This window comes from Plectropomus leopardus, chromosome 1, assembly GCF_026936395.1.
Source record: "Plectropomus leopardus strain MGB_pleo_1.0 chromosome 1, ASM2693639v1, whole genome shotgun sequence".
Classification (NCBI taxonomy): domain Eukaryota; kingdom Metazoa; phylum Chordata; class Actinopteri; order Perciformes; family Serranidae; genus Plectropomus; species Plectropomus leopardus.
Window position 1 is genome coordinate 10,063,606 of NC_142176.1, and position 23,873 is coordinate 10,087,478.

Genomic DNA, 23,873 nt, shown 5'->3' on the forward strand with positions numbered 1-23,873 from the left:
TGAAATACATAAATATGCTTTTTAAAAAAGTCGCTTGTGCCCGTTTCACTGCAGTGTTGGCATTAAAAATAACCACAGCCCTCTGTGTGTTCACTGTGTTCAGCTTGTTCTGTGCATAAGAAGCACCAACATTTGCTCTTGGAAATGTTTTTAGCCTCTAGAGATGGTAATGACTGTTGCTCCACCACTTTGGTCCAGAAATTTGGTGACATTCAAGGTCCTAAGAGGATGTATCCTCCCAGCTTTTCATCTAGCACCAAAACTTAGGAGTTGGAATGACTAGAGGCCCCATGACACCATATTATTTTGCTACTTAAATTATAATATAATATAACTGCCTCTTTGAATGTTGTACAATATGATGACTTATTGTGATAACATAAATTGCAATATATTCAACTGTAAATTATGGAAATACATCTGTTTTATCTACTACAATAAAGTTTTCTTTCCAGTTATCTCACTTCAATCATTTTTTTACTGCAGAAAAACACATGTAATGGAACGAAAACACAATTGATTTCATCATTCTGGTATACCAACAAAAGTTCAACAATCATTTATATAACCAAAATATAGTTACCTGGCGTCTGCATATTAATACAATATTGCTACCCAAAATCACAATACTATGCCATATCATTTTTTCCAAGAGACAATAAAAGAGTCTGCACACTAGACTATGCTCCCAAAAAATGTTTAATTGAATTGTTCTTATGAAACGTCTCCTCGGTGGTAATTCATTTAAATATTTGCGTGGGCATATTTTAATATGCAGACTCTGTTTTTCGGTCTCTTGCATATTCTCGTCCAGCACCTACTGTTTATTACCTGGATGTGCATGCTTTTGTAATGTTTTTGTAATAATTTTTCCCCACTCCTAGCCGATATCAGGTCATAATTTTAATTTCTTCAATTCTTTTTTTTTATTTGTTTTTACCAAATTTGTGTGTCTGTTTTGTTGAATTTATAAAATTTAAATAGTTAACATGATGAACTTTACACCTGCATTACATCAGCATGTCAGCAGGTTCATGAGCATTATCGTGCTGACATTAGCAGTGTGTTCAAAGCTCAGCCTCACATGGCTCCAGTTCTGTTAAGTAGCTAAAAAGCTGGAAAGCGGAGTCAAATTCTTTGTGCATCTTAGTTGGTCTGTAAAGCTGATTCTGGTTTTGAAATAATAAATAATTATCCCTTAAACTGTTATTTTTTTTTTTTTTTGGTGAGATCAAAAATCCTGTGTTTTGAGTCTGAAATACATTGTATATGCAAGCCACAAATAGAAGGCAAGTGTAATAAAACACCAACAGAGGTGTGACTTTTCTCCATTGGTTTTCTCTCTATGGACGCCACGAAAGAGACCCAGAGGATGCTTCTCTAACACACAGCCAGTACACTGCTATCTTTATCGCAGTCTGGGGTAATTCTGCACACTCCCTGAAGATGCAGATGCATATGATTTGTACTACCCATACGCCTGCATTGCATTACAGTATTATAAATTACGGCAGAAGCTCCACAAAGCTCCAACATGTAAGTGTAAATCAAAGTTTCTGGATTTATTTTTATTTCTGAGTTTATGCAATATCTTTATGTGACCTCAGGTGTTTTAGGGTTTATTGACCAAATTAAAAAAATAATATTTGACACCTCAGCGTGTACTAAAGACTAAGCACAAATCTTTAGTTTGCATCTGGCCCACTATATAAAGAAGATGAGAAAGAATTTCTCCCCAGCTGATAATTGATCTCAGTAAACTGTGATGGTACAATACGCTTCTTGTAGTGACTGTTTATCTCCACCTTCTGTCTGAGAGGCCCATAAAGCACTGCACTGTCCCGCTGCTCTGTCCAGCCGACAAGCACCCTGTAGGGACTTAATATTTATCACTCTCCGGGCACTCGTCTCCGATGCATAGCTCAGACTTTACATCACGGAGGAAGCAGCTGTGCTGGGTTTAGTGCTCTCAGAGTGTCGAGGATGAGTGTGTGTGAGTGAGAGAAAGAGACAGCGAGGGAGGGCAGAGGTTGCAAATCACATTAAGGAGGGGTTTTAACAGCCCCAGACTGAGCTCCTGTGTAACAAAAGCCGTCTTGTGCGAGTCAATCTGTGCCACCGCTCGCTGTCGTGGGCCGCTAATCTCACGGTCTACAGCTAATTAGAGGAGGTGGTGGACCGGGGTCTCAGTGGGGTGGCATGAGAGCAACGACTGGGGTCACAGCACAGTCAGCCTTGTTTTTTAAGCCACGCCACGTCTGTTTCAACGCCCTGAGGTTAATATCTTTACATGATTATTAAGAGCAGATTTTATTTAAAGAATAGAGCATCTGACAACTACTTGTTCCAGAGCTCTTTGTAATGTTTATGTGAGATCAAATACTATGTTTTTAAGATGTCCTGGAGGTCTCGAGGTGAAGATAATGAACCACAACATTCCTGGTTTGAGGCACTGGGGACCTTTGTTGCAGGTTTTTCCCCATTTCTCTCTCCCCTCATTACCTCTTTGAATTGTCTAATCAAGGCAGAAAATGCCAGGGAAAAAACAAATAAGCAAACAAAAGGTTTCGGAGAAGTTAATTCTACCCAGTACTGCTTAACTGAATCATGAAGAACAGACCACATAAATATCAATAATATCTGTCCAGTGTATTTTTGTCCGATATCGCTGTGTTTTACTTGTCTTCTTGTCAAAAAAAGGCAAAATGAGGAGTAAATATTAGGCATGAGCGAGTACATTATCTGTATCTGTAGTTCAGTTTATAATTGAGGTGGGTTTAAATGGGCGTGGCAACCAGACTATTTTAATTCTGAAATTAATACGGGGTGATCAGAAGTTGCAATATTTATAATTCATGAGAAAACTATTTACAGAAAGATCTCAGGATTGAGTTTCAGATCATTTTTGATCACAAGAGTAAGAACTGGTGCACAACTACTACAAATTTAGAATTTTCCTCTCTACACATATTACTGATTGACACATTTCATCCCGACGATACTCATTTTATCTGAGTATTCAGTTCAACCCTAGTAAATAATGCAAAAAGGGAAACTGGAAAATAAAAATAAAATCTCTCAACTAATATATGTAAATATATATGGAAAATTATAATAGCCTAGATATAAATAAATACGTAAGAAATCAATAATCTTTCAAATTATGTTCATGAATGTGAACATAAATGTACGATCATTATCAGCTTGGATTTAAAACATTATTTACGTGAATAGAAATGGTGGAAAACGCCAATTTTCCTTTAATGTGCCCCAATATTAATTTATATATATATATGTGATGGACAAATAAATAACTAAGCATTGTAATGTGATCTAATACAATACTCCTGCAAGAAATACTACCTTTATGAAGCTTATAATGTTTTGTTGTGACACATATATAAAGGTGCCATGTGCGTCCAGCTCCTGCATATCTGTGGTATCTTCTGAATGCAGTCGCAAGCTTTGAACTGTGTTGCTTTTAACATGTAAGTTAAGCTTCCCAACACATCACTCAAGTGTTAGGAAGCTTTAAAAAAAACACATTTACAACAAATCTCACAGCATAGACTCTTACCGTGGTGACTTCTCGTTGATGGTGTTGCTTCCCTGAAGGTCTGACAGCGGTGTGCGTGGACTCTTCCTGGTCACACCTGATCACGAACAGACAGGTTGGCATCGTGTGAAAGAACACAAAAACACACACAGACACACACACAGACACACACACACACACACACACACTCACAATGGACATAAAGACAAACACTAAAATCCTTCAAACCCTTTCCAAGGAAAAACCCATGTGACACTCCAGTGTTATTGCAGTGAGTGTTATGTGTCTTTTCATTGTAAATATAGTCTGCTGCAGATGATTTAATACTGAAACAAAGATCTGTGAGGTTAAAAGGGAGTGGCTTTTGTTAGTGTCGAATTACAGAAGATGGTACTGAAGAGTTATTTAGTTTAGTCTGTGCTGGAGGTTTGCTTAAAACCTTGATTTGATATAAAAAATACCAATATTCAAACACATTTTCCCAATTGCCTAATGAGGTGAAGCAGGCAGTCACCAAGTATCTGAAGTAAAACTTTGTTTACTTGAAGTTACAGTTGGTAACTTTTTCTAAAAAAAAATAACATTTTGTCATATTTGCTGAAAGTGCCTCTATATCCTGACAGTAGTACATGAGACAAATAGTCTTGTTGCTCTGAATCCTCCTTGTGCTCCTAATGTCCTTTGGAAGAATCCACAGCACCTGAGCAAACAACCAATCAGAGCGAGGGGGAGTCTCTAAAGCTGTGTCAGTCACTGTTTGTGCACTCTGCACAGCCCCCTTCCCCTGCACACGCTCTCACTCAGTTAACCCTTTGAAACCTAAGCAAATGCAAAGATGAAAATGAGCACCTTAACAAAGAATTACCCCAAATCTGCAAAAAATGAGTAATAAAGTGTCGTTATCACTGGTAGAAAAACACCCAAGTTTGGCGATAATAAAGCCACTGAAAACACAGCAGTGGGTCACTACAGAACACCCAATGTGGTGCCTAAAACGCTGATTAAAACACAACAATGATATGCTAAAACGTAACTGGCTTTGTAGTTTGTGCTTCATTAAGTGGTGTGCAAATTTGCTGGCGTCGTGAGCATCCCCTCTACCCCTTGACAAAGTTAGCTCATATTCTATCTCAATCTAGAAACACTGAAATGTTGCGTATGAAACATCTGAATGTAATGTTTTGCAGAAACGTATAATGCCAGTGTTTTCTTCTAGCGACTGGGATGTTTTAACTCTTTTTAGTTTGCTTTTTGTTGTCAGTCCTCTACAGTTTATGTGTACGCTCTTGTTGGCATAGGATGGGTTATTTTTTCATTGCTGGTGGTTGTTTCTCAGCATTGGGGGACTTCTCCTAGTTCTGATTGGTTGATGGTGGACTCTTGCAAATACCATTAGGAACATTAGGAGGGTTTTTACACAGATTATCTCTCTTAAGTACTACTGTCAGGATATACTGACAGTTTTGGCAAAAATGACAAACAAATATTTTATAAAAGTTACCTACTGAACCTTTAAGGTTTCCTTGTTACATTACTACAGTGTGATGACTCAGGTAGTGATAAGCCTACAGCTGCTGGCAGACACAAGCATTCCCTCTGAACCAACCAATCAATCAAAGTGATGGGAAATCAGGGAAATCTACAGTGTGTTTTTGCCTACTTAAAAAAATAATAATAATCTGAGAGCATTTTATTAACAGTATACCGTTTTCAGTTTCATCACTATGTACAACATTTTCATTCTCATCAGGAGCTGCAGGGTGGCACAAAACAAAAAGACACAAACACATCTGAGTGTGGTGAAATGTTTGCAAAGGAAAAGTGACCTTTGAGAGAAGTGTGTGAGGTCGGTTGGCTGTGTGTTCCCGCACCGCATGTAAAAGCTACCTGTGAGCAAGTTAGTGACGTCTTAAAACAACTCTGTTTTTCTATCACCATCACCAGCTTATGTGAATTAGTGACAGGTGAAGTTGGTTGATATTAGACGTGTGCTGTGGTGGACGAGCAACCTTACCCACTGCCCAACACACAAGACTGGACATAAAAGTGTGTCTGTGTGATAAATAAAAAAGTGATGGATGCCTCGAGGTGTCATTTCCCCAGACCAGAATTAGCAGATAGAGCAATACAAGCATGCATTTCTCTGCTAGCCTTTTACTAGCACAGTGTAAGTGATAGAATGGCTGAAGCATGCAAGACAAGAACTACATGCAAGACGAGACAAAGAACAAATGCATGCAGGTGCGTGAGAAAGAGGGAGGAGGGAGACAGAGGGAGCGGAGACCAACAAGCATCTAGTCTAATGATAGAAAATAAGAGCTCAAATCATGAAGCAGAAAACAAAAACTTTTCTCTTTAAGTTTAAATTATTTTGATCTCTTCTGGCTTGACTTTGGCTGCAGCACAGTGCAGTAAAATTGATGATGTTGGTCAGCCTCGTCCCTACAGTTTCCCCAGGTCATGGTCTAACATGAAAGTAAGGAGGAGTTATTGTTGTATTGGCAGCCTTACTGTACTTCTCCTCTTTGCATCTCTGCAGGATCTCTAAGCTTCTCTGATGCACAGGGTGCTGCAGAAAGCTAAAACTATCCACACTTTTCAAAACTGCACAGGGAGCAGCGTCATCATGCCCTTGGAGAAGCAAAACAAAAGAAAAACAAGAGAGCAAAAAAATACACAAGGAAAGAGAAGGGGGGAAACAGAGAGAGAGAGAGAGAAATGAGAGATTAGACAGCGAAAAGGAAGAGATCAAGAGATGCAGTCGTCTACTGGAGAGATACCTGTGCAAGACTTCTGGAGAGAAGATGATTGACATTCAAAACTGCAGCAGTAGGATGTTTGTCATTATAGTTCTGTGAGCGGGTGTTTGCCCCCCAAAGGCTCTTTCATACAGTGTCTTCTAGAAGTTTTTCTGTAAACTGATTTTACAGTCTTTGTCCGCTTCGACAAGGTGGGAGTATTTTAAGGTAATTTAACTTAAAGGTGAAGTCTGTAGGATTTAGTGGTATCTAGTGGTGAGGATGCAGATTGCAACCAGCTGAAACTTCTTGCATGAGCCAAGTGTCAGCTCCTGGTTACGATTACTTCAATGTTTATTGTTTAGGAGGCTTTTACCGGAAGCCGAATTATCCACAGGTCTATTCCTCTCCAGATCATATGGCCTAAGTTACTAAAACTGGTAAAAACCCAGAATGAAGCATTTTTGTTACAAATTAGTCTTTTTCCTTTGCTGTTTGGCTTGTTGCAGATGGGCCTGTAGCCCAGTACTTGCTAATACATGCTAAGTTTTTTCTCTGGTAATTCAAGATCCAGATGTTTAGGAGGTTTTGACCAGGAGCTGAATTATCCACAGAGGTCTCTTAAGCTCCAAAACAAATGGACCCAGTATATTAAACCGATAAAAACAAACAAACAAACAAACAAAAAAGCAGTTTCACATTTAAAATCAGTGTTTTTTCAATGCTGTTTGGCTCATTTTTTCTCTGCTGACTTAAGCTCCAGATGTTCAGGAAGTTTTAACCAGGAGCCAATTTATCGACCAAGGCCTCCTGTTCTCCAAAAAGGAAAAACAGACCCGCTGATTTAAAGCGGTAAAAATCACTGAATACAGCAGTTTCACATAAATAATCTGTTTTTCTGGCACTGTTCAGCTTGTAACTGATTGGTTGCCAACTATGGTTGCTGATGCAGGAATGCGAACAGCCCTATCTAGAGCCAGTGTTTGATTTTTATGTTTTGGGCGACTGTAAAAAAGCTGCAGTGCGAAAACGTGGACTCGGAACAAGGACCCTCTCCCTTTGTAGATATAAACAGCTTTTTCTAAGGTAATGGAAAATGCAACAAATTTAGTTTGTGATATATAGTGATTATACACCAAAAAAAACACGCTTATTTTATCTGTTTCAACCAAAATATCCTCCTCAATCCTACACACTGGACCTTTAAACATTAGCCCATGAAAACAATAAAAATACATGTATCAAAGAGTTTTCATTTTGCAGAAATGTTTTAGAAGACATGTATCAAGTCCCCTTGGGTAACTGATATCTTTATAGTTCAGTTAGAAGGATTTCTAAAAGATATCTATGAAGGTATAATATTTCTTTTTTTGCATAACAACATCTAGATGTAGAACTTAATGTGTGGGAGGATCAAGAGGGTGCAGAGCTGATTCAAACTACGGCAGTGCTGAAAGAACATCTGATTGTAATATCTACTGCATATCAACTCTATCTACAGGGAAAAGAAGGCATTCGTAGAAAGCCAAAGCTGAGGGAGACAAAGCAAAGAGCTACTGTAAATACACGGCAGCACTACCAGCACTATATGCACACATACTACACAACAGTGACTGCTGAGACACAAAATATGGCGGAGATAAAGCAAACTACAATGAATGAAGAGGACTAAATCGTAACTGCGTGGCATGTGAGCACACAGTACCGTGCATGGCGGGAAAAACTGAAAAATCATATTTGAAATTTCATGCCGTTTAAACTGAGCCCATTTGTTCTTTGTTTGTGCTTAGTTTTCTTCTTTTTGAGCCAATAAAGTGAGAGCTTAAAAAAATATCAAGAGGAGGCAAATAATAAAATAAACATTATTTGCCTTTGCAGATTTAGTAGTTTTGTAGTTTATCATTACTCTTGCCACACTAAAAAGTACTTGTTATCACATGCCATTCAGTAAAGTCAAATGTCCTTTATAAATTATTTTGTGCTGCTCTGACATAAACTACAATGAGCACAGATTTTCATCATTTTGAATATTTATTCTAAGATAATCAATCACTGAAAGCTGTAAAGTGATATAAATTAATAATCACAGTTTAAACATCAATTAATGCCTTAACACAATAAAAATAATATAAAAGTGTTAATGACATGTCTTTGACTTTCTTAGCTTAGAAAATATTTCCCCTTCCATCTCCTATATCAAATCATACTCTGCCTCCCTGCTATAACGTGCATATAAGTGGAGTTTCTCACCGGTCTTTTTCTGCGTGTGTCTCTTCCCAGCCTCTCTGAAAGCCACCAGGGCCCTGAAGTAGGCTCGGAGAACCGCCCAGCGGAAAGTGGCCGACGGGTCGATACCCATCAGCCCGCAGATGAAGGCGTTCTTGCTGCTCTTCAATAAAGCCACGATGTCCGGTCGCATGTGGTCTGTGTTCTTCTCCCTGAAATCCTGTGTGTTTGTGTAACAAAGATAGACAATGAAAGTCAATGGTATTATTTCTCTATTTATTTGTCTTATTCTGTGAAGCAGTTGCTCATCTTCCTGAGGTCCGCACATTAACAGATGTCCAAATAAAAAATAAATACAGTCATGCAGAGCAGAGCATTTTTCCCGCCTGTTGAATTTGACTTGCAAATCTTAGTGATTTAGTCATTCTCACTTGATATTTGGGCTTCTACCCTTAGTAACTAAGTAGACTATGCATTTATTTTTTATTTTTTGTCTTTTTAAAATTGTGTTTATTGTTGTTACTTCTTACTTTGTTGTGCTGTAGCCTACAGACAAAATGAATACTCCTAAAGTCCAGTTATGATATGGAAGAAGTGGAAAGAGTATATTCCCTAGAGACTTATTTTTTTTTTATTTAAAATTGTTAATTCATCTCTTTAATGTTATTAATTTATATCAAAAGCAAAACACTCCATGTGCTATGTTTTTTTGTGTCTACACTGTAAAAAACTAGAAAAATAGTTCATTCTGTAAAAGTATCTAACCAAAGATGACTGTGACTGTTGCTAGTAAGTAAAACCAAATAAAGAAAATGTATAAAAAAAAAAATTAAAAAAAAATTATTAACAACATGAATCAAAGATTTGTGGCTGATTTTTAGTTTTGTTTTTTTTAAAAACATTTTTAACTGGTTTTGACATTGAAGTGTGTGAATATGTGAGGAAAACAAAAACTTTCCCTCCAACAAGAAAATCTAAAAAAACCCCCAAAGTCATACTTCTCTTTGTCAAATCACCGACTCGGTGTGGAAGCGACGAATGAACACTGACCTTGACCCCGTACTTGACCTTGCCGGCGTAGTGTCGGATGATGAAGGCGGGCTCCATGACAGCAGGGAACTCGATGTAGCTGTTCCCCTCATGCTGCCGCTTGAACTTATCCAACAAAGTCTGGTTGGTGGCTTGAGGGAAACTGAAATAAAAAAAGGACAGAAGAGTTTCATTTAAGGAACAGCAGGTTTTTTCATTTATTTCAAATATTAAAACACATCGAGAAAGGAGCTCTGCTGGGGAAATCACCCTCCAGATGCACTTGTTTAAAGCTCCAAAATACGTCATGAATGCTGGAGTATAAATGACACTGATTATGTTTGACACAATCGTCATCAAATCGTCCACAAAGAACAAAATCAAAGACTTTTCCATCAGTCACAACAACAGTTACTACAACAGATCTCATTGTGGACGACTGGAAACGTGGCGAGTTATCTGATCTGTAACCAGTTCTGACATTTTATCCTCTGACGCCACAGGTTGAGGATTATCACTTAAAGCTGATCTCGGCTCAGATTTCCCTCCAGTTCTTTAATATCAAGAGCCAGCGATTCTGCAGAAAATCAACAGCTCACAGGAAGAGAAGAGGGGAAGAATGAGACACCGGGGGTTTTTTGGATCGGGGTGAAAACTGAGCTATGAAAACAACACAGCCGAAAGACTCGGAGCTTTCCAGCTTTTCCGAGTGGGAGGAATTTGATTCAGTGTCCAAACGGAGAAGAAGGGGGAATAAAGCAGGAAATACTGTTAGTAAAAATAGTCACATTACAGTCTTGAACCTGAAAGGATTAAATTTAACCTGCACTTTAAAGGGTTTACATTCTGCTCTACTCCATTTTATGGTATTTTAAAGACATTACAGGGATTATATAAGTCTAAAAACATGCACATTTAACACAAGTCAGATGCTTTTGTTTGAAATATGACAATATTTCTATATCTTGCAGAACTGCAAAATTGGCAGTGGGTCAATTTGATTTTTCATTCACTTATGTCAAGACAAAACCAGATTAAAAATCACATTTAATCATATTTATAGTAACACGAGCTTTACTTCACTGTCAGTTTCTCTTGTGAAACCTCAAAAAACTGAGTGCTGAAAACAATTTATGTTTTGCAGCCAGCATAAAGCTTGTTTAAGTCTGTTTAGATGGATTTAAAGCTCTGAATTTTGCTTAAATAGGTGGCATGTGTGCATCACTCATCAGACGTGGAGAAATGTTAGCATTCATTTGGAGTTTAAGGCCACTTGACAAATGACAGCCGATATGCATTCTCCTTGGGCTGCCCCCCTGAGAGTCGGAGATCTGAATCGTCATTGGGAAACCTTTCAGTTGACTGAGATTTAAATCAAGTCGAGCAGTTGTTTTCTTTTCTTTTCTTTTCTTTTTGTCAGTCAGTGTTCAGTGAGCATCCTGGGACATTTTGGCCCCCAGATTTGCTGCACAGTGATTCGTCTTCACTTTCATGCTGCTCTGCTGTATAGGCAGCTGCAGACCCAGAGTAAGTCTGAGTGCGACGGAGGAAGCTGCCTGGACAAAGAGAGTCGTTGCTGGTCAGGCTCTGATATAACATTATTTTATCCCTTTTGCTTAGAAGTGGCAAATTTACAGTTCACAACAACTTAATATGATGCAGCCTCTAGCTTTTGCTTGATTTCTAGTGTCAGCAGAAAATACAGTTTATATGCATAAGCTCAAAGGGCTAACTTGTTTTTGTTTTGTTTTACATGAATGTTGCTGTTAACTTGAACATCCCACCGAACAACATTTAAACTTTCAAAACTGACATAATTCTCAGTCAGGTTCAGCCCTACATTCTCCCTTGATTTCTTTTTATCTCTATCTTGGTCTTCAGAAGGTAAATATCCATCTTTTTTCACCAGTGAGTTGTCTTAGTCTGTCTGCAATTTGGTGCTGAGTAAAATAATGACTCAAAAGCTCTGCAAGGCAAAAGAGTTGGGTGACAACACCGTGGCTTGGTCAATACAATCAACCCCTTTCACGGTAGGTTGGTCTTTTTTCTTCAGTTTTTAAGTAAACACATATATATGACGCTGTAGCAAACAGTTGTGTTATATGGTTCATTGATGCTGAATTACATTTTTTTCGTTTGCTTTTTTGTCGGTATAAAGTAAGACAGGTGCAAAGCAGAGAGAGGGAGCAGAGTAACATCCAACAAAGGCCTCCTGCTGAAATAAAATAAAGGATATTGAAGCTACATTGCGTGTGTCTCAACTGTCAGGACGGCTGCCAAGTTTGTTTTAACCTGCCAGAGGCACTTGACGGCTTACCTCACAGGATACACAATTAGTTTTCTCAGTCAGACAGGTGGAAAGACTCACTTGCACTCTTCATCCAGTAAGTGGAACAGCGCTGTGGGCTTCTTGCTGATCAGGTTGATGCAGCCTGTGTTGTCAATGTAGTCGATGTTATGCCAGCTGATGCCCTCTGCCCTGTACTCCTCCTGCAGGAACACACAATGCAAACAAGCAGCTCCGTGTTAGCGATACCTTCAATAATAATAACTTGCTTACAAGCATTGTTTTTTCTAGGAACTGTTGATTTTTTTTAATGCATTTCTTGCAATGAAGCGACCATGTTGGCAGCTCCTACTGTACAAGAACAATGCAACATGTCTTATTTCTTCATTTCCAGATTAAAAAATAATATTTTTTAAGCAGTTGGAAAAAGAAGACATGCAGAGCAAGAGTCTTAAAGTCTGGAAAAAGACTCTAGATACCCATAAAAATATTAATTATCAACGTGCCATCAAAAACAAACAAATGGTCTTATGCGGGCTGAGCCATTTTACATTTTTCAATCAAAGCAACAATGTTTGTATGGCTGCTTTCATGTCGTCTTCCCGGGCTATAAAACACTCTTCAGATCTTGCCTCCGCCTCTCGGTGGTTTAATAATGAGAGAAGCATTCAGAGCATTTATCATTTGTTCTTCCCCATACATGTTGTTTTCCTGTGTTCCTGGGAAAGAGATTTAACCAATAAAGACCTTAATCCAGAGGAGGTTCAATAAAAATCACTGGAGTCTCTTCTCTTGCTACCCTACAGTCAAGAAGCTGGAAAAATGAAGTTAATTACTAATAAAATTGACATGAAGAACATAGGAAGATGATGTTCATCATCCGTATTTGGTCTAATAAAACCAAATAACTGAGTGCTGATATGGACAAAGTTTTGCAAACTGCACTCAAAAGGGGCTTATTTCTGTTTGACTTGTGTTGCCGGCTATTCTTGTAGAAAAATGTTTGACATTAAGATTGCAACAGTTTAAGAGAATCAGTCTGCAACACATTTTTCTTTTGCACTGATTTGTAGTTTCGCTGAGCTCTCTCCACACAAACGATCCAACTGATTCCATTTGACTCTTGACAACAAAAGATTTATTTAATTGCTCTCCCCCCTGAAAAGTGCAGCTGGCTCGTCTTTGGGATATATTACAATATCAGAAACAAGAGCAGTTTTATTTTGAGACTGTGTTACACAAAACAGCAACAGTGTCGAGTCAGTGGAAAAACAACCGTCTGTTCTTATAGAAACATTTAAAGCAGCAATAATGCCAATGACGGGATGATTGTGAATGCTTACTTGAAGTCCCACAGTAGCACAAAAAGACAAGAGCCAAAAAGTCGGCAAACTGACTCAATCATGTAAAATAACAGAGCAATAAATATTTAAAGGTTGGCCACCATAAGCTCCTGGTCGTACCAGACCGAGTGAGGCTGCAGCAGCCAAACATGCGTGTGTACTGAGTACTCAAATGACCAAAACGCTTTTCTAGATATATTGAGATATTTTTGCTTTTTTTTACATTGTTTTGAGTCCTTTATGTAAGTTTCAGACACTGTTTAATACTCTGTTTTGTTGCATGGCTCTTTCTGTCTTTTCAGAAAAACATAAGCTAAAGAGAGAAATAATTTCATGGTATAAACAACTGCATCAGCAAATTACCATTTAAAGAGGTATTGGTTTATGTTGTTTAGTGTCATACGTGCACGCCTGTAAAGTTAAAGCTGTCTGTCTTTTCATTCTTGCACAATATCAACATAAACGTGATGGTTGTCTCTGAATGAGTGACTTACTAATGACAGGTTTTCAGTCTTGTGTCGTTTAATAAACACTCATGACACACACAGGCTGGAAACTATAAAAGAAACACCTGTGCAATATAATCTAATTCAGCACTTCTGGAATAAACATTTGTGAATCTTATAACATTCAATTTATGTGTCAGATGTTGCTGACTCAAATCTTTGGTAATTACCGAGCTGTGGTTTGTGGGGGTGTTGTATTGGATTGCATTATATTGCACAGGATACTGTATCCGCCTCCTCGACATGCCTTTAAATCATCTTCTGACTACTGCTGTGATTCACTCTTTTTTTGACTCCACCGACAATAACACATTTCCAAAATCTGCAGAATCAGCTTCCGCACAACTGCTCTACAGGTCTTCATATTTTTCTTTTTCTTTCATTTATTTATACCAATAATTACAGTATAAATAATAGCCTATTTCCTGCGGTTTTACATGCCTCTGTCTGTCATCACAACTTCAATCAATGCTTTTTTATGGTGTCCCTTTGGGATTGAATAACACCTGGTTGCAACAACAGATTAACATGAAAAATATGAAACAATCCATTATTTCCCCAGGAAATTTACTTGAAACCTTAAACACACTGTGCCCTTAAAGCTTGCTCAATGACCATTGTTTATAGTTTATGTATACGTGTGTGTGTGTGTGCGTGTGTGAGTTTTCCAGGAATTACTGAAGCATGGAGGGATTTATGATTTGCGCAGTAGACATCCTGTAAATGACAAGCCCCAGGCCTTTACACAGTGGCCAAACTGTGGAATTACAACATCCGGGTCCGTTACATGAAACCACAGGGACAAAAAAAAGAGACTTCTTTTTCCCATAGACTTACATTGAGGGAAAAAAAAGTTTTTGAGCGTCACAACCCACACAAAATCCCACGCTTCACTAGTGAGATTTAATCCATTCAGTCCAATAACATTTGGAAAATTTAGAAGAGCTACACAATTAAATCATATCTATTTCCACTCAAGTTGGAAGAGGGTTAAATCGGACGTTAGCTCTTTGGCTGTCTCTAGTGCGCATTATTTATGTTCCCCTTGACACAGAAGATCCGGGTAATTTCATTCTGCAGAAATCAAGTTTTTTTGCGTATATGCGCCACCGAGCAATTTTATAAGAATTTTATAAGAATGAACCTCCAATGCTGTATCCAGTTGTCTTTATACATCCATGGTAGATTAGCAGTGACAGGAGGATTAGATGAAATTTACCTTCAGCTATTCTTTTTAACTTATTCTTTCCATTCACATTTCTATCATGCAAATCCTCTTTCTTACCATCATGCTAACAGATGTAAATGTTGGCAAACCAATTGAAAAAGCTAACTCATGATTATACTTTATTATTATAACATAAATATTATTATACTAACATTCTCTTTTTCCATTTTATGTCTTTCAACAATTACTGGCAGAGAGGTTGTTTGAAAAGGTTGGAAAATAGAGCAAAAGAAGAAAATAAGTACTTTTCTGACCATCAACGCGCCCTTAAGCAAACCATTTAGTCCCTAACTGCTCCCAACAGAGTGACTCACTGGTCGACAGATGAATGGAAATACACTGTATGTAACTGTAGACGAGGGTGTGAAGCTGGCTTCAGCAGAAATATGAAGCATGCCAGCTCTTGGTCAACTTATCCCGGTTGAATCATTTTCAGAAGCTTTTCAGGCTTCCTCTGTGGTGCACATCGATTTTTCCACACTCAACTAATGCATTACTGTATCTACTGTGCTGCAGGCAATTATGAATTTAATAGCTTTCCAGTTTTCTCTGATCAAGTCTTTGGTGCAGTTTTTAATCAAGTGTTATGACATCAAAACTCAAATAAAAACAAGCTGATAATTTCACAAAAAGTACATTTTATTCTATGATTGGGCTGATTAAAATCTCGTATGTGTGATTTAAATAAACGCGACTGAAAAACTGTATGGGCAGTTTGATCTATGGAAAATACAAGAAATCAATACAGTTGACATGCAGACTGTGTGTAGTGGCGGTCAATACTTGTGACTTTTGCTGCTTGCAGTGACTTTAGTTTGACTGGAAAACTGAATGTGTACGCTGTAACAGTGTTTTAGCCATCTGAAAGTGGACAGACATCAGCTCAAAGTGCGCACACAGTGGGTCTCATTCATAAGGTAAATTCATAAGTAAACCTGCAAGCAGATCTGCACATCAATCACTTTGGTACTAAAAACCTACACTGGATTCATGAAAACTGTGGAAAACTTGGATTTGATCGTAGGCACGTGTGTAGTTCATGAATGCAAATCAATCGCAACTTGACATTGTGCTCCTGCTACTCAGCAACATGTATACATCCTGCCCATTAATAGCTGTATAAGGAGGTGAAAATGACTTTTGATTAGAGCATCCTGTCGACCTGAGAACATGCCACAAACAAAGACAGAAAGAGAGAGAGAGAAAAAAAACTGAGAAGTTATTTTAAATAAAGTGGAGTTGAGAAAGATATTTTATCTTCTTCAGGCTCAGTATTTCAGAATATGTAATGACCATACAAATTAAAACAGCCATCACTGATCTTTGTTTTTTAACTGAATCTGCAATTTGCCAACTGTTATATTTCTGCTCTTTCTACTCTTTTGTCATGTTTAATGTATGTGTTTCAAAGGCATCTGCATATATTATAACACAACAGAGCAACATACATATTAAAATTGTTATTTCTTATAATGACAAGCAATATTTATCTGCATTCCTTATTTACACAAGCACTGCGAGTGGTCAGAGACAGATTTTGTTAGTACCTACGAACAGATCGTAGGTGCTAAAATATTGATGAATGCTAGCATACATGTAAATTTCCTTCAGCTAACACTTTACATACAAATTTGTTCTGCTCATGTTTCATGAATGAGATCCAATGTGTGGGAGCAAATGCTGCTTCACACATAAAGCCAATGATAGACAATATGTACGAGCAAACTTTGTACTTTAGGTACAGTACAGTCTGGCATACTGGAGTATAACTACTGCAGAGAATAAATCCAAGAACGTTGTTTCTTAACATTTCGATTGCAATTTTTTTATATTGCTTTATCTAGTATAAAAAAAAGAAAAAATAGAACAGTAAATTTCATACAATTATATGTCATATAATTGACTACTCGGGCCTTAATGCCCACTAGGTGATGAAGAATATTGCTCATTGTAGGCCTGACAACAAACTTAAAATGAGAATTACAAAGCTATGAAACGCTTTACATTTAAATACTTTAATATACTATGAAGACGACATTGCAGAAGTGTAGCACCAACTCTCTAGTCGCCCCCTGGCTAACACCCTTATCTCTTTCAGCAGTATTGCCAAAGAGGCCCTTTAAAGCATAATTGTAATTGTTGTAATTATAATTTTAATTTTCTTTTTCCATAAAAATCCAGTAATTCTGTCCCATACAGAGCCCCAAAATATCTGTGAAAATCTATAACATTACTGGTCCCAAATTACAAGACAACATCATGTTCAACACCCAATCGCTGCTTCCCCCTCTAGGCACACATTTTTAAATAAAGGCTGCTTGTTCAAGCCAAACAGGGTGTTAAGGTGCTCTTTAATATATGGATGTAGATAAAACCTGGAGCACGAAGGAAATCCAATAGGACCACTAGGAATATAGTAATGCATCAAAAAAACAAAAAAAAAAAACATGTATGCAGTTTCATTTTCAGCATGCATCATAAACAGAAAACAGCAGATGCATCACAGGCTACATTTAAAGACACAAACATTGTGCTGTGGCCGACTATTTTGCTGTAGGCTGGCTCTTTTATGACCCGAGTAAGTGGAGTAACCAGTAGCACAGGAAGTACTGAGGGATTCTGAGAAGTATCAACAAACACTGGAAGCTGAAGTGTCAGAATCAATGAGAAAAATGAAAAAAAATAAAGGTAGGTTTTTGTAATGGTCTCCTTCCAGACCATAATGAAATATTTGGTCTGATTTCAAACATGTTCTACAAGTGTTTCAAGAAAGAAGCATTGGGAGCATACAAGGAAGTGTGGAAGAAATGGGTTGTGACAAGACTTTTTGCCACTAAACCTATACATTTTTATTTTTTCCAAACTATAAAAAACAATCTGTGAATAAAGTTTGTGTCATGTTCTTTGTTCCCTGTATTAAAACATGCATGCTTGACAACACGTTTGCTTTATGAAGCTTTGACACTTTAAATCTTGGGTCATTACTGGCAAAAACCGTCAGATCGTACGAAAAACAAACACTTTAACATAGCAAATCTGACATATCCTTAATCTACAGCACAATATAATCCTATATTTCACCTCCAAAAACAAAGAAGCCTTTGAAGTCTCTTCTCATTAAAAACATCTACAGATTACGTCTTGACATATTTATGACGCGGGGGTTAGGCAGGCCTTTGTACAAAACCGGAATGACTGAGGTTGCAGTCGTTCATGTCAACAGCCCGTCAAACATGTCAGGGCAGGTCTGCTCATTCAGCCAGTCTCAAGGTAAACACACTGTTCAACGTACAGGAAAATCTTACGGATCATGACTTTAAGAAGCCTTTTGAAGTTAATCAGCTCACTTAAGAGAACATACATCCTCAGCCGCGGTTTAGAGGCTAAACTGAGTCATACGGCTGTCAGCCACCTCGTTGCATAATGTGATGAAGAATTCCTCTATTGTTTCGGTGTCATTGTAATGTACGTGTACTGCGTGGTGTGATAAGCATGAGGGATTTCCTTAGAAATGGTCACAGCTAGAGAACGTAAGCCGGTAGATTTTACAGTGTGTTAAAATAACATAAACGCAGGAGCTCAGAGGTTCAGCTCCCAGCCAGGAGCCTGAAACAGGAAGTCATGTCCTGAGAATAAAACAAGAATATTTAAGAGTCATCTCACCTGCTCCAGTTTGAAGATGTGCTGGTTGAAGTAATGCTGGAGACGTTCGTTGGCAAAGTTGATGCAGAACTGTTCGAAGCTGTTGTTCTCGTAATCTTCAAACCCGAAAATGTCGAGCACTCCGATGGACAGGATCTGAGGGAGACAAAAAAACACAACATGAAAACATTCAATCTTTCATCCAAAAATTCATCTGTATCAGTACTTTTTCTACTCTCCACATAATTTTATTATTTTAACATATTTATTTATTATTTTACTTTGTTCTGTTATCCTTTCATTGACCTTTTATTTACAGTTTGAGTATTTTACTTATCTATTTATCTCCCTATCTGTCTATCTATATTATTACCAGTATCATTTTATTTATCTATTTATTTATTTTTATCTTTCTATTTATAAGTTTTATCCTGCCTCTGGTGTTTCTTCACCTTTAGTAGCGTTTTTTTTTTGTTTGTTCTGTTTTTTTCGCGTGCTTGTGTGCACCTAACAGTTGCAGAGTCATTAGTAACAATTTTAAGTCTTTGAGTAACAGCGATTGTTTTCCAACTAGAATTTCATTTTCAAACATAATACAAATATTTTGTCCATGACTAAGAATTTCTCAGACTAGAACTTGATGTTGAGTCTAACTGAAAGGGTTGAACTCTGTTTGTGTCATCTCACCTTGGTGGTCTCCTCCAGGTCCTTGATGTTGAGCAGAGCGTGGTTGATCCTGAAGACAATCCAGTCAAACAGAGCGCTGTACAAGGACTTCGCCATGGAGTCTCGCACCGTACCAGCCTGCACATAGAGAATCTCTTTAGTGTTACTCCCATCAGTTTACTACATTTGACTGATTTAATGAATATTTCACCCACAAAATATCTGTCTTCATGTTGGTTATGTATATGTATTTTGTTGAAATTGGTAATGAAACTTCATGGTGAACGAAGAATCCAATAATTGCAAAAACTCTTGATGAATTTAAGTCATAGGGGTCTGGATTTAACAACAGTCAGTCAGTCATTTTCTGTAACCGCTTGTCCTCGTAAGGGTCGCGGGGGGGCTGGAGCCAATCCCAGCTGTCATTGGGCGGAAGGCGGGGTACACCCTGGACAGTTCGCCAGACTATCACAGGGCCGACACACATAGACGAACAACCATACACACTCACAGTCACACCTAAGGGCAATTTAGAGTCATCAATTAACCTGAGCTGCATGTCTTTGGACTGTGGGAGGAAGCCGGAGACCCCGGAGAGAACCCACGCGGACACGGGGAGAACATGCAAACTCCACACAGAAGGGCCCCCGCCCGGACCGAACCCCATTCCAACCGGGATTCGAACCAGGGACCCTCTTGCTGTGAGGCAACAGTGCTAACCACAAAGCCACCATGCCGCCCGATTTAACAACAGCAAAACCATAAATAAAAAACATCCATTAACAAACTCACACAACTCGTTAAGTATAATCCAAGCCACATTTATCAGTCGTATGTTCAGTTCTTCCCACATGCAATGCAACACATGCCATTTCGCTAAAATCTAAATATTTATTCTCATGCAAACAGGAGTAGTGTGCCTGGGCTACTGAATGTAATGCACAAGCAGAGTTCAAACACGCACGAGCCGATGTGGTACTGTTGGATAAAATAGATTTGATTATACTGCATGAGTTGTGTGAGAGTTTATAAAGAAATGTTTTGAAATAGTTTTACTTTTTGTAAACTTGGTCCCCAGTGACTTTAATTAATTAAGAATATTGGCCATTTTTGGACTCTTCGACGTAAGAGGACGTTTTCATTATGAATTCAAGGTAACACTGGGTGAATAACTGAATTTTGCAGGTAAAGTATTCCTTTAAGAAGGCAGAAGTCTAAATTTTTCAACTGTTTACATGTACAGTATAATATTCGGGAAAGTATGTCTGTCTCATTTCTGTCCAGAGGTACCAAATTCTGAGTTCTACCCATTTCCTGTACTGTACTGTCTCATCTAACATCTAGCAAGAAAATCCCCAAAATGTGAAATTATACTTTGAAGTCTATGATGCGTATTTGTGCAGATCCAGAGGTTTGAGGAGTCATCCATTACAATACAACTCCAGACATCCTTCCTGTTTCTACCTGCTCACACTCCACACATCTGTGTTATACATTACAGCTTGGCCTTGTTGCATTGTACTTTAGTGCAGGTCCAGCACACAGAAAAAACACAGTGACTGGAGGCATTTAAAGATAGAAAATAAAAAGGATTTATATTGAAGGTCAACAATTGAGACATGAAGTCCCAGACAACACTGGCCTCCGCCTGAAAAAAGGTTATTTAAAGTGGAGTCAAGATGTGCAGACAGCTGTATTTCTCCTTTGTAAGTAAATATAGTTTGAGTGTAAATCACATCCTCACTTTACTGTCAGCAGCCATTACTCTCAGAGCTCTTACTGGAAAATGTAATGAGTAATCCTGAAAGGCAAGGAGAATTTATTTATATTGAACACTTCACACTAAAACACAACCCAAAGTGCTTTACAGATTAGTCAAGTCAAAGTTCATTGTAGGCAAATCACAAAGCATGCCCCACAGTGCTGTAATGATCTATAATGTCCAACATCACAAATCACTATTAGCCTCAGAGGGATTCACAACATATGACAACAGGAAAAAATCTGAAGAAACTAGACAACTGTACCGCCTAAAATCATCTCTAGTGTTGAGCGAAGCTTTGCCACAGAAGGCACAGACATGTCGGCAGACTGCACAGTTCAGTGCCACAGCAGGGCGTCCCCGGGCCATTTCTAATGCTATTATTACATTAGGTGACTCATGAGATCTGCCAAACCGATCAAGTGTGGCACAGACAGTACGATCTGCCAAGATCTGCTGAACGAGGCTGCAGAATGTTAAAATCTCAGTCATGGTCTAATGGAAACATTAGCGTAGACATACACTAAATATACAACATATGAGGCTCTGCTGCTGGGAACGCCGACATGATATTCTCATGGCAAACAGTAAATATTTGGAAGATATAGAAGACGATATAGTGTGCTGGATTAATGTTGTGTTTTCTTACATAAACACAGAGACAAAAGCTTTCTTGCTAAATTATTGAGAAAACTTTAATTCCCGTATCCGCTGGAAAGATTTGACCTCGCTGCAGCTAAAGGTGAGCCGTGGACTTCAGAAACAAAACAAACCATCAAGTGGCTACTCAAAGTTAAAATTCCTTTGTTTCTAAATAATTAACAAGGATATTTTTAGCAGCCAAAGACCAAATATGCCTTCCACGAGTCCAGACAGATATTATGTTGAACCCCATACATACTGCGGTCTAATGACCCCATAAGCTTTTCATTATTTAGAGGAAGTTGGATATAAAACATTGAAAGGGAAACAGCCTCATAACTTTGACCAAATGGAGAAAACTCATTACAGAAACGCTCAGATTTCTTTTGAGGTTTTGGAGTGTATGATTTCAGTTAACAGGCAGTGAGATTGTTGTGACAATTAGAGCAATATTTATACAGAGACCACCCAGCGAGCTACCAAAACAATCACTGTTTGTTCATATGAAATGGCTCCTAAATATCCAACAGGCCGTTATGAGGTTGTTTCGATGGGAACACGCCGCCATCTTTTGGGAGAGTTTGTGGTAAAATTACTGCTGAGACAGTTTCTGTGGGTGAATATCGAGAGCTAGAAAATACGAAAATCATGCAACTTAACTCAAAGTATGTGTTCAAGAAAATGTTTAACATTTGGCATCACTGGAATAAAAAACATTTAAGCATCAAGTGTCAAAACTACTGACACTGTATCCATGTTGTTCCCGCTCCTCCTTCAGATGGCTCTCATCTACAGAGCGTGACGTGTGTTTGTTTTCAATGAAAACTAGAGGGACTTGAAATGCCTTCCCGTCTTTCTAAACACACTGAAGGACTCTGTGTATGTGTGTTAGTCAGTGTGTGAGTGTGTGCACATGTGTGTTCATGTGTGGTCACAGACGGAGAGAGCTGCAGAGAGAGAGAGAGAGAGCAGGAGGGGATCCAGTACTGGTGCACGCTGTCCTCTAAACACAGCCGGGTCAGACTGAAGAGACGAGGCTGCTGCGCCGTTATTGAGTTGGAAAGACGCCTCTAGTCACACTACAGACTGTAATACTTTATTTTAACGTTAAAAACTCATAGAAAAACTCAAATATATTCAGGTCTGACTCAGAGAGTGAGAACAAACTTTTATTCAAGTGGGCATACTGAGTATGCTTTTTTAAATTTATTTTTTTTTTAGTAATTCAGGGGTAATTTACACGGCAACAGTTCTTGCATCAAATGTTAAACTTTTGTTGAAAATTGACCTTTTGTTCATAGGATAACAGCGTTTTTGGTTCCTGAAAACGCAAACTTTTGAAACCGGGTTCCAGAGTATAAACTGGGAATGTGCAGATCCTGTGAGAACGGTGATGCTGCGGCTGCACTTTGCGCGTGGTGTTCTTCTATGGTGTTTCATTGCATCACCAACCATGGCCTGGCATGCATAGTACAGCATTTTCGGTTGTTTTTGGGAATCCGCGCACAGGAGGATCGTTCTCACAATTTAATCATATGAACACAGTTTTTTGTAAAAACACAAATGAAAGACTTTTCTATTTTTTGTAAGCCCGCTCTCATCTAAACATACATTCTCATTCATATTTACAGAGTAGGATGGTTGCTATTGCAATCGTAGCGGGCTAACTTTCTTATGAACCTCTGAGTAAAAAAAAAGAAAGAAAAAAAAGCTGACTTGCTGCAAGTCTCTGAGGTGAGGTTTTGCAGCAACGACCAGTGGAGCAGAACATTTCCATCAAGGATTACCGTCGCTTTATTTCACTGTTTCTTCTATTGTCATTAATCTAATGTTTGTTGGGACATTAAGTGACATTGCTGTAGCTGCCTCAGAAGAACAGCTGAGAGGCAGAGAGACTGTGGGAATAAACAGCGTGCAGATCAACATATCTTCATTTCTAACCTGGTGAATTATACAGTATAATACTGACTCTTTAGCCCAGTTACAGATTGCTGCAGACTTGAAAAGCCAATGAGTGAATATAGTTCAGGTTGTAAAGGAGTCTGGAGCAGCACTCGGTCTGTCTATGAACTTGCCAAACTATTTCTTAAGTAAGTAAGATCATGGACTGATAATGATGTGATTCTGTCTGGTCAAGTGTACTTGACAGCAAGAAAGCAGCAGACTGATTTTTCTATCATGTCTAAGGAATTTTATATCTGAGACTTGCATCTAAATTTGGTGGCTTTTCTGTATCTAAATGTCTAAA

The 23,873-nt window shown here is 38.3% G+C and overlaps 1 protein-coding gene across 11 annotated transcripts in view; it reads right to left on the reverse strand.

The window, feature by feature from the left end:
• myo9aa (myosin IXAa) overlaps positions 1–23,873 on the reverse strand; it is a 151,854-nt gene that overhangs the window by 30,644 nt on the left and 97,337 nt on the right. For 10 of the 11 annotated variants that reach the window (XM_088074946.1, XM_042491017.2, XM_042491047.2 and 7 more), the window contains 7 exons: positions 19,243–19,359; positions 18,577–18,711; positions 11,918–12,039; positions 9,571–9,712; positions 8,545–8,740; positions 6,068–6,187; positions 3,578–3,653 (listed from right to left, as the gene is read on the reverse strand). In XM_088074946.1, the coding sequence (XP_087931072.1) occupies positions 3,578–3,653; positions 6,068–6,187; positions 8,545–8,740; positions 9,571–9,712; positions 11,918–12,039; positions 18,577–18,711; positions 19,243–19,359 (908 nt within the window). The remainder of the gene's footprint in view (positions 1–3,577; positions 3,654–6,067; positions 6,188–8,544; positions 8,741–9,570; positions 9,713–11,917; positions 12,040–18,576; positions 18,712–19,242; positions 19,360–23,873) is intronic. The other variant, XM_042491039.2, reaches the window with a different exon arrangement.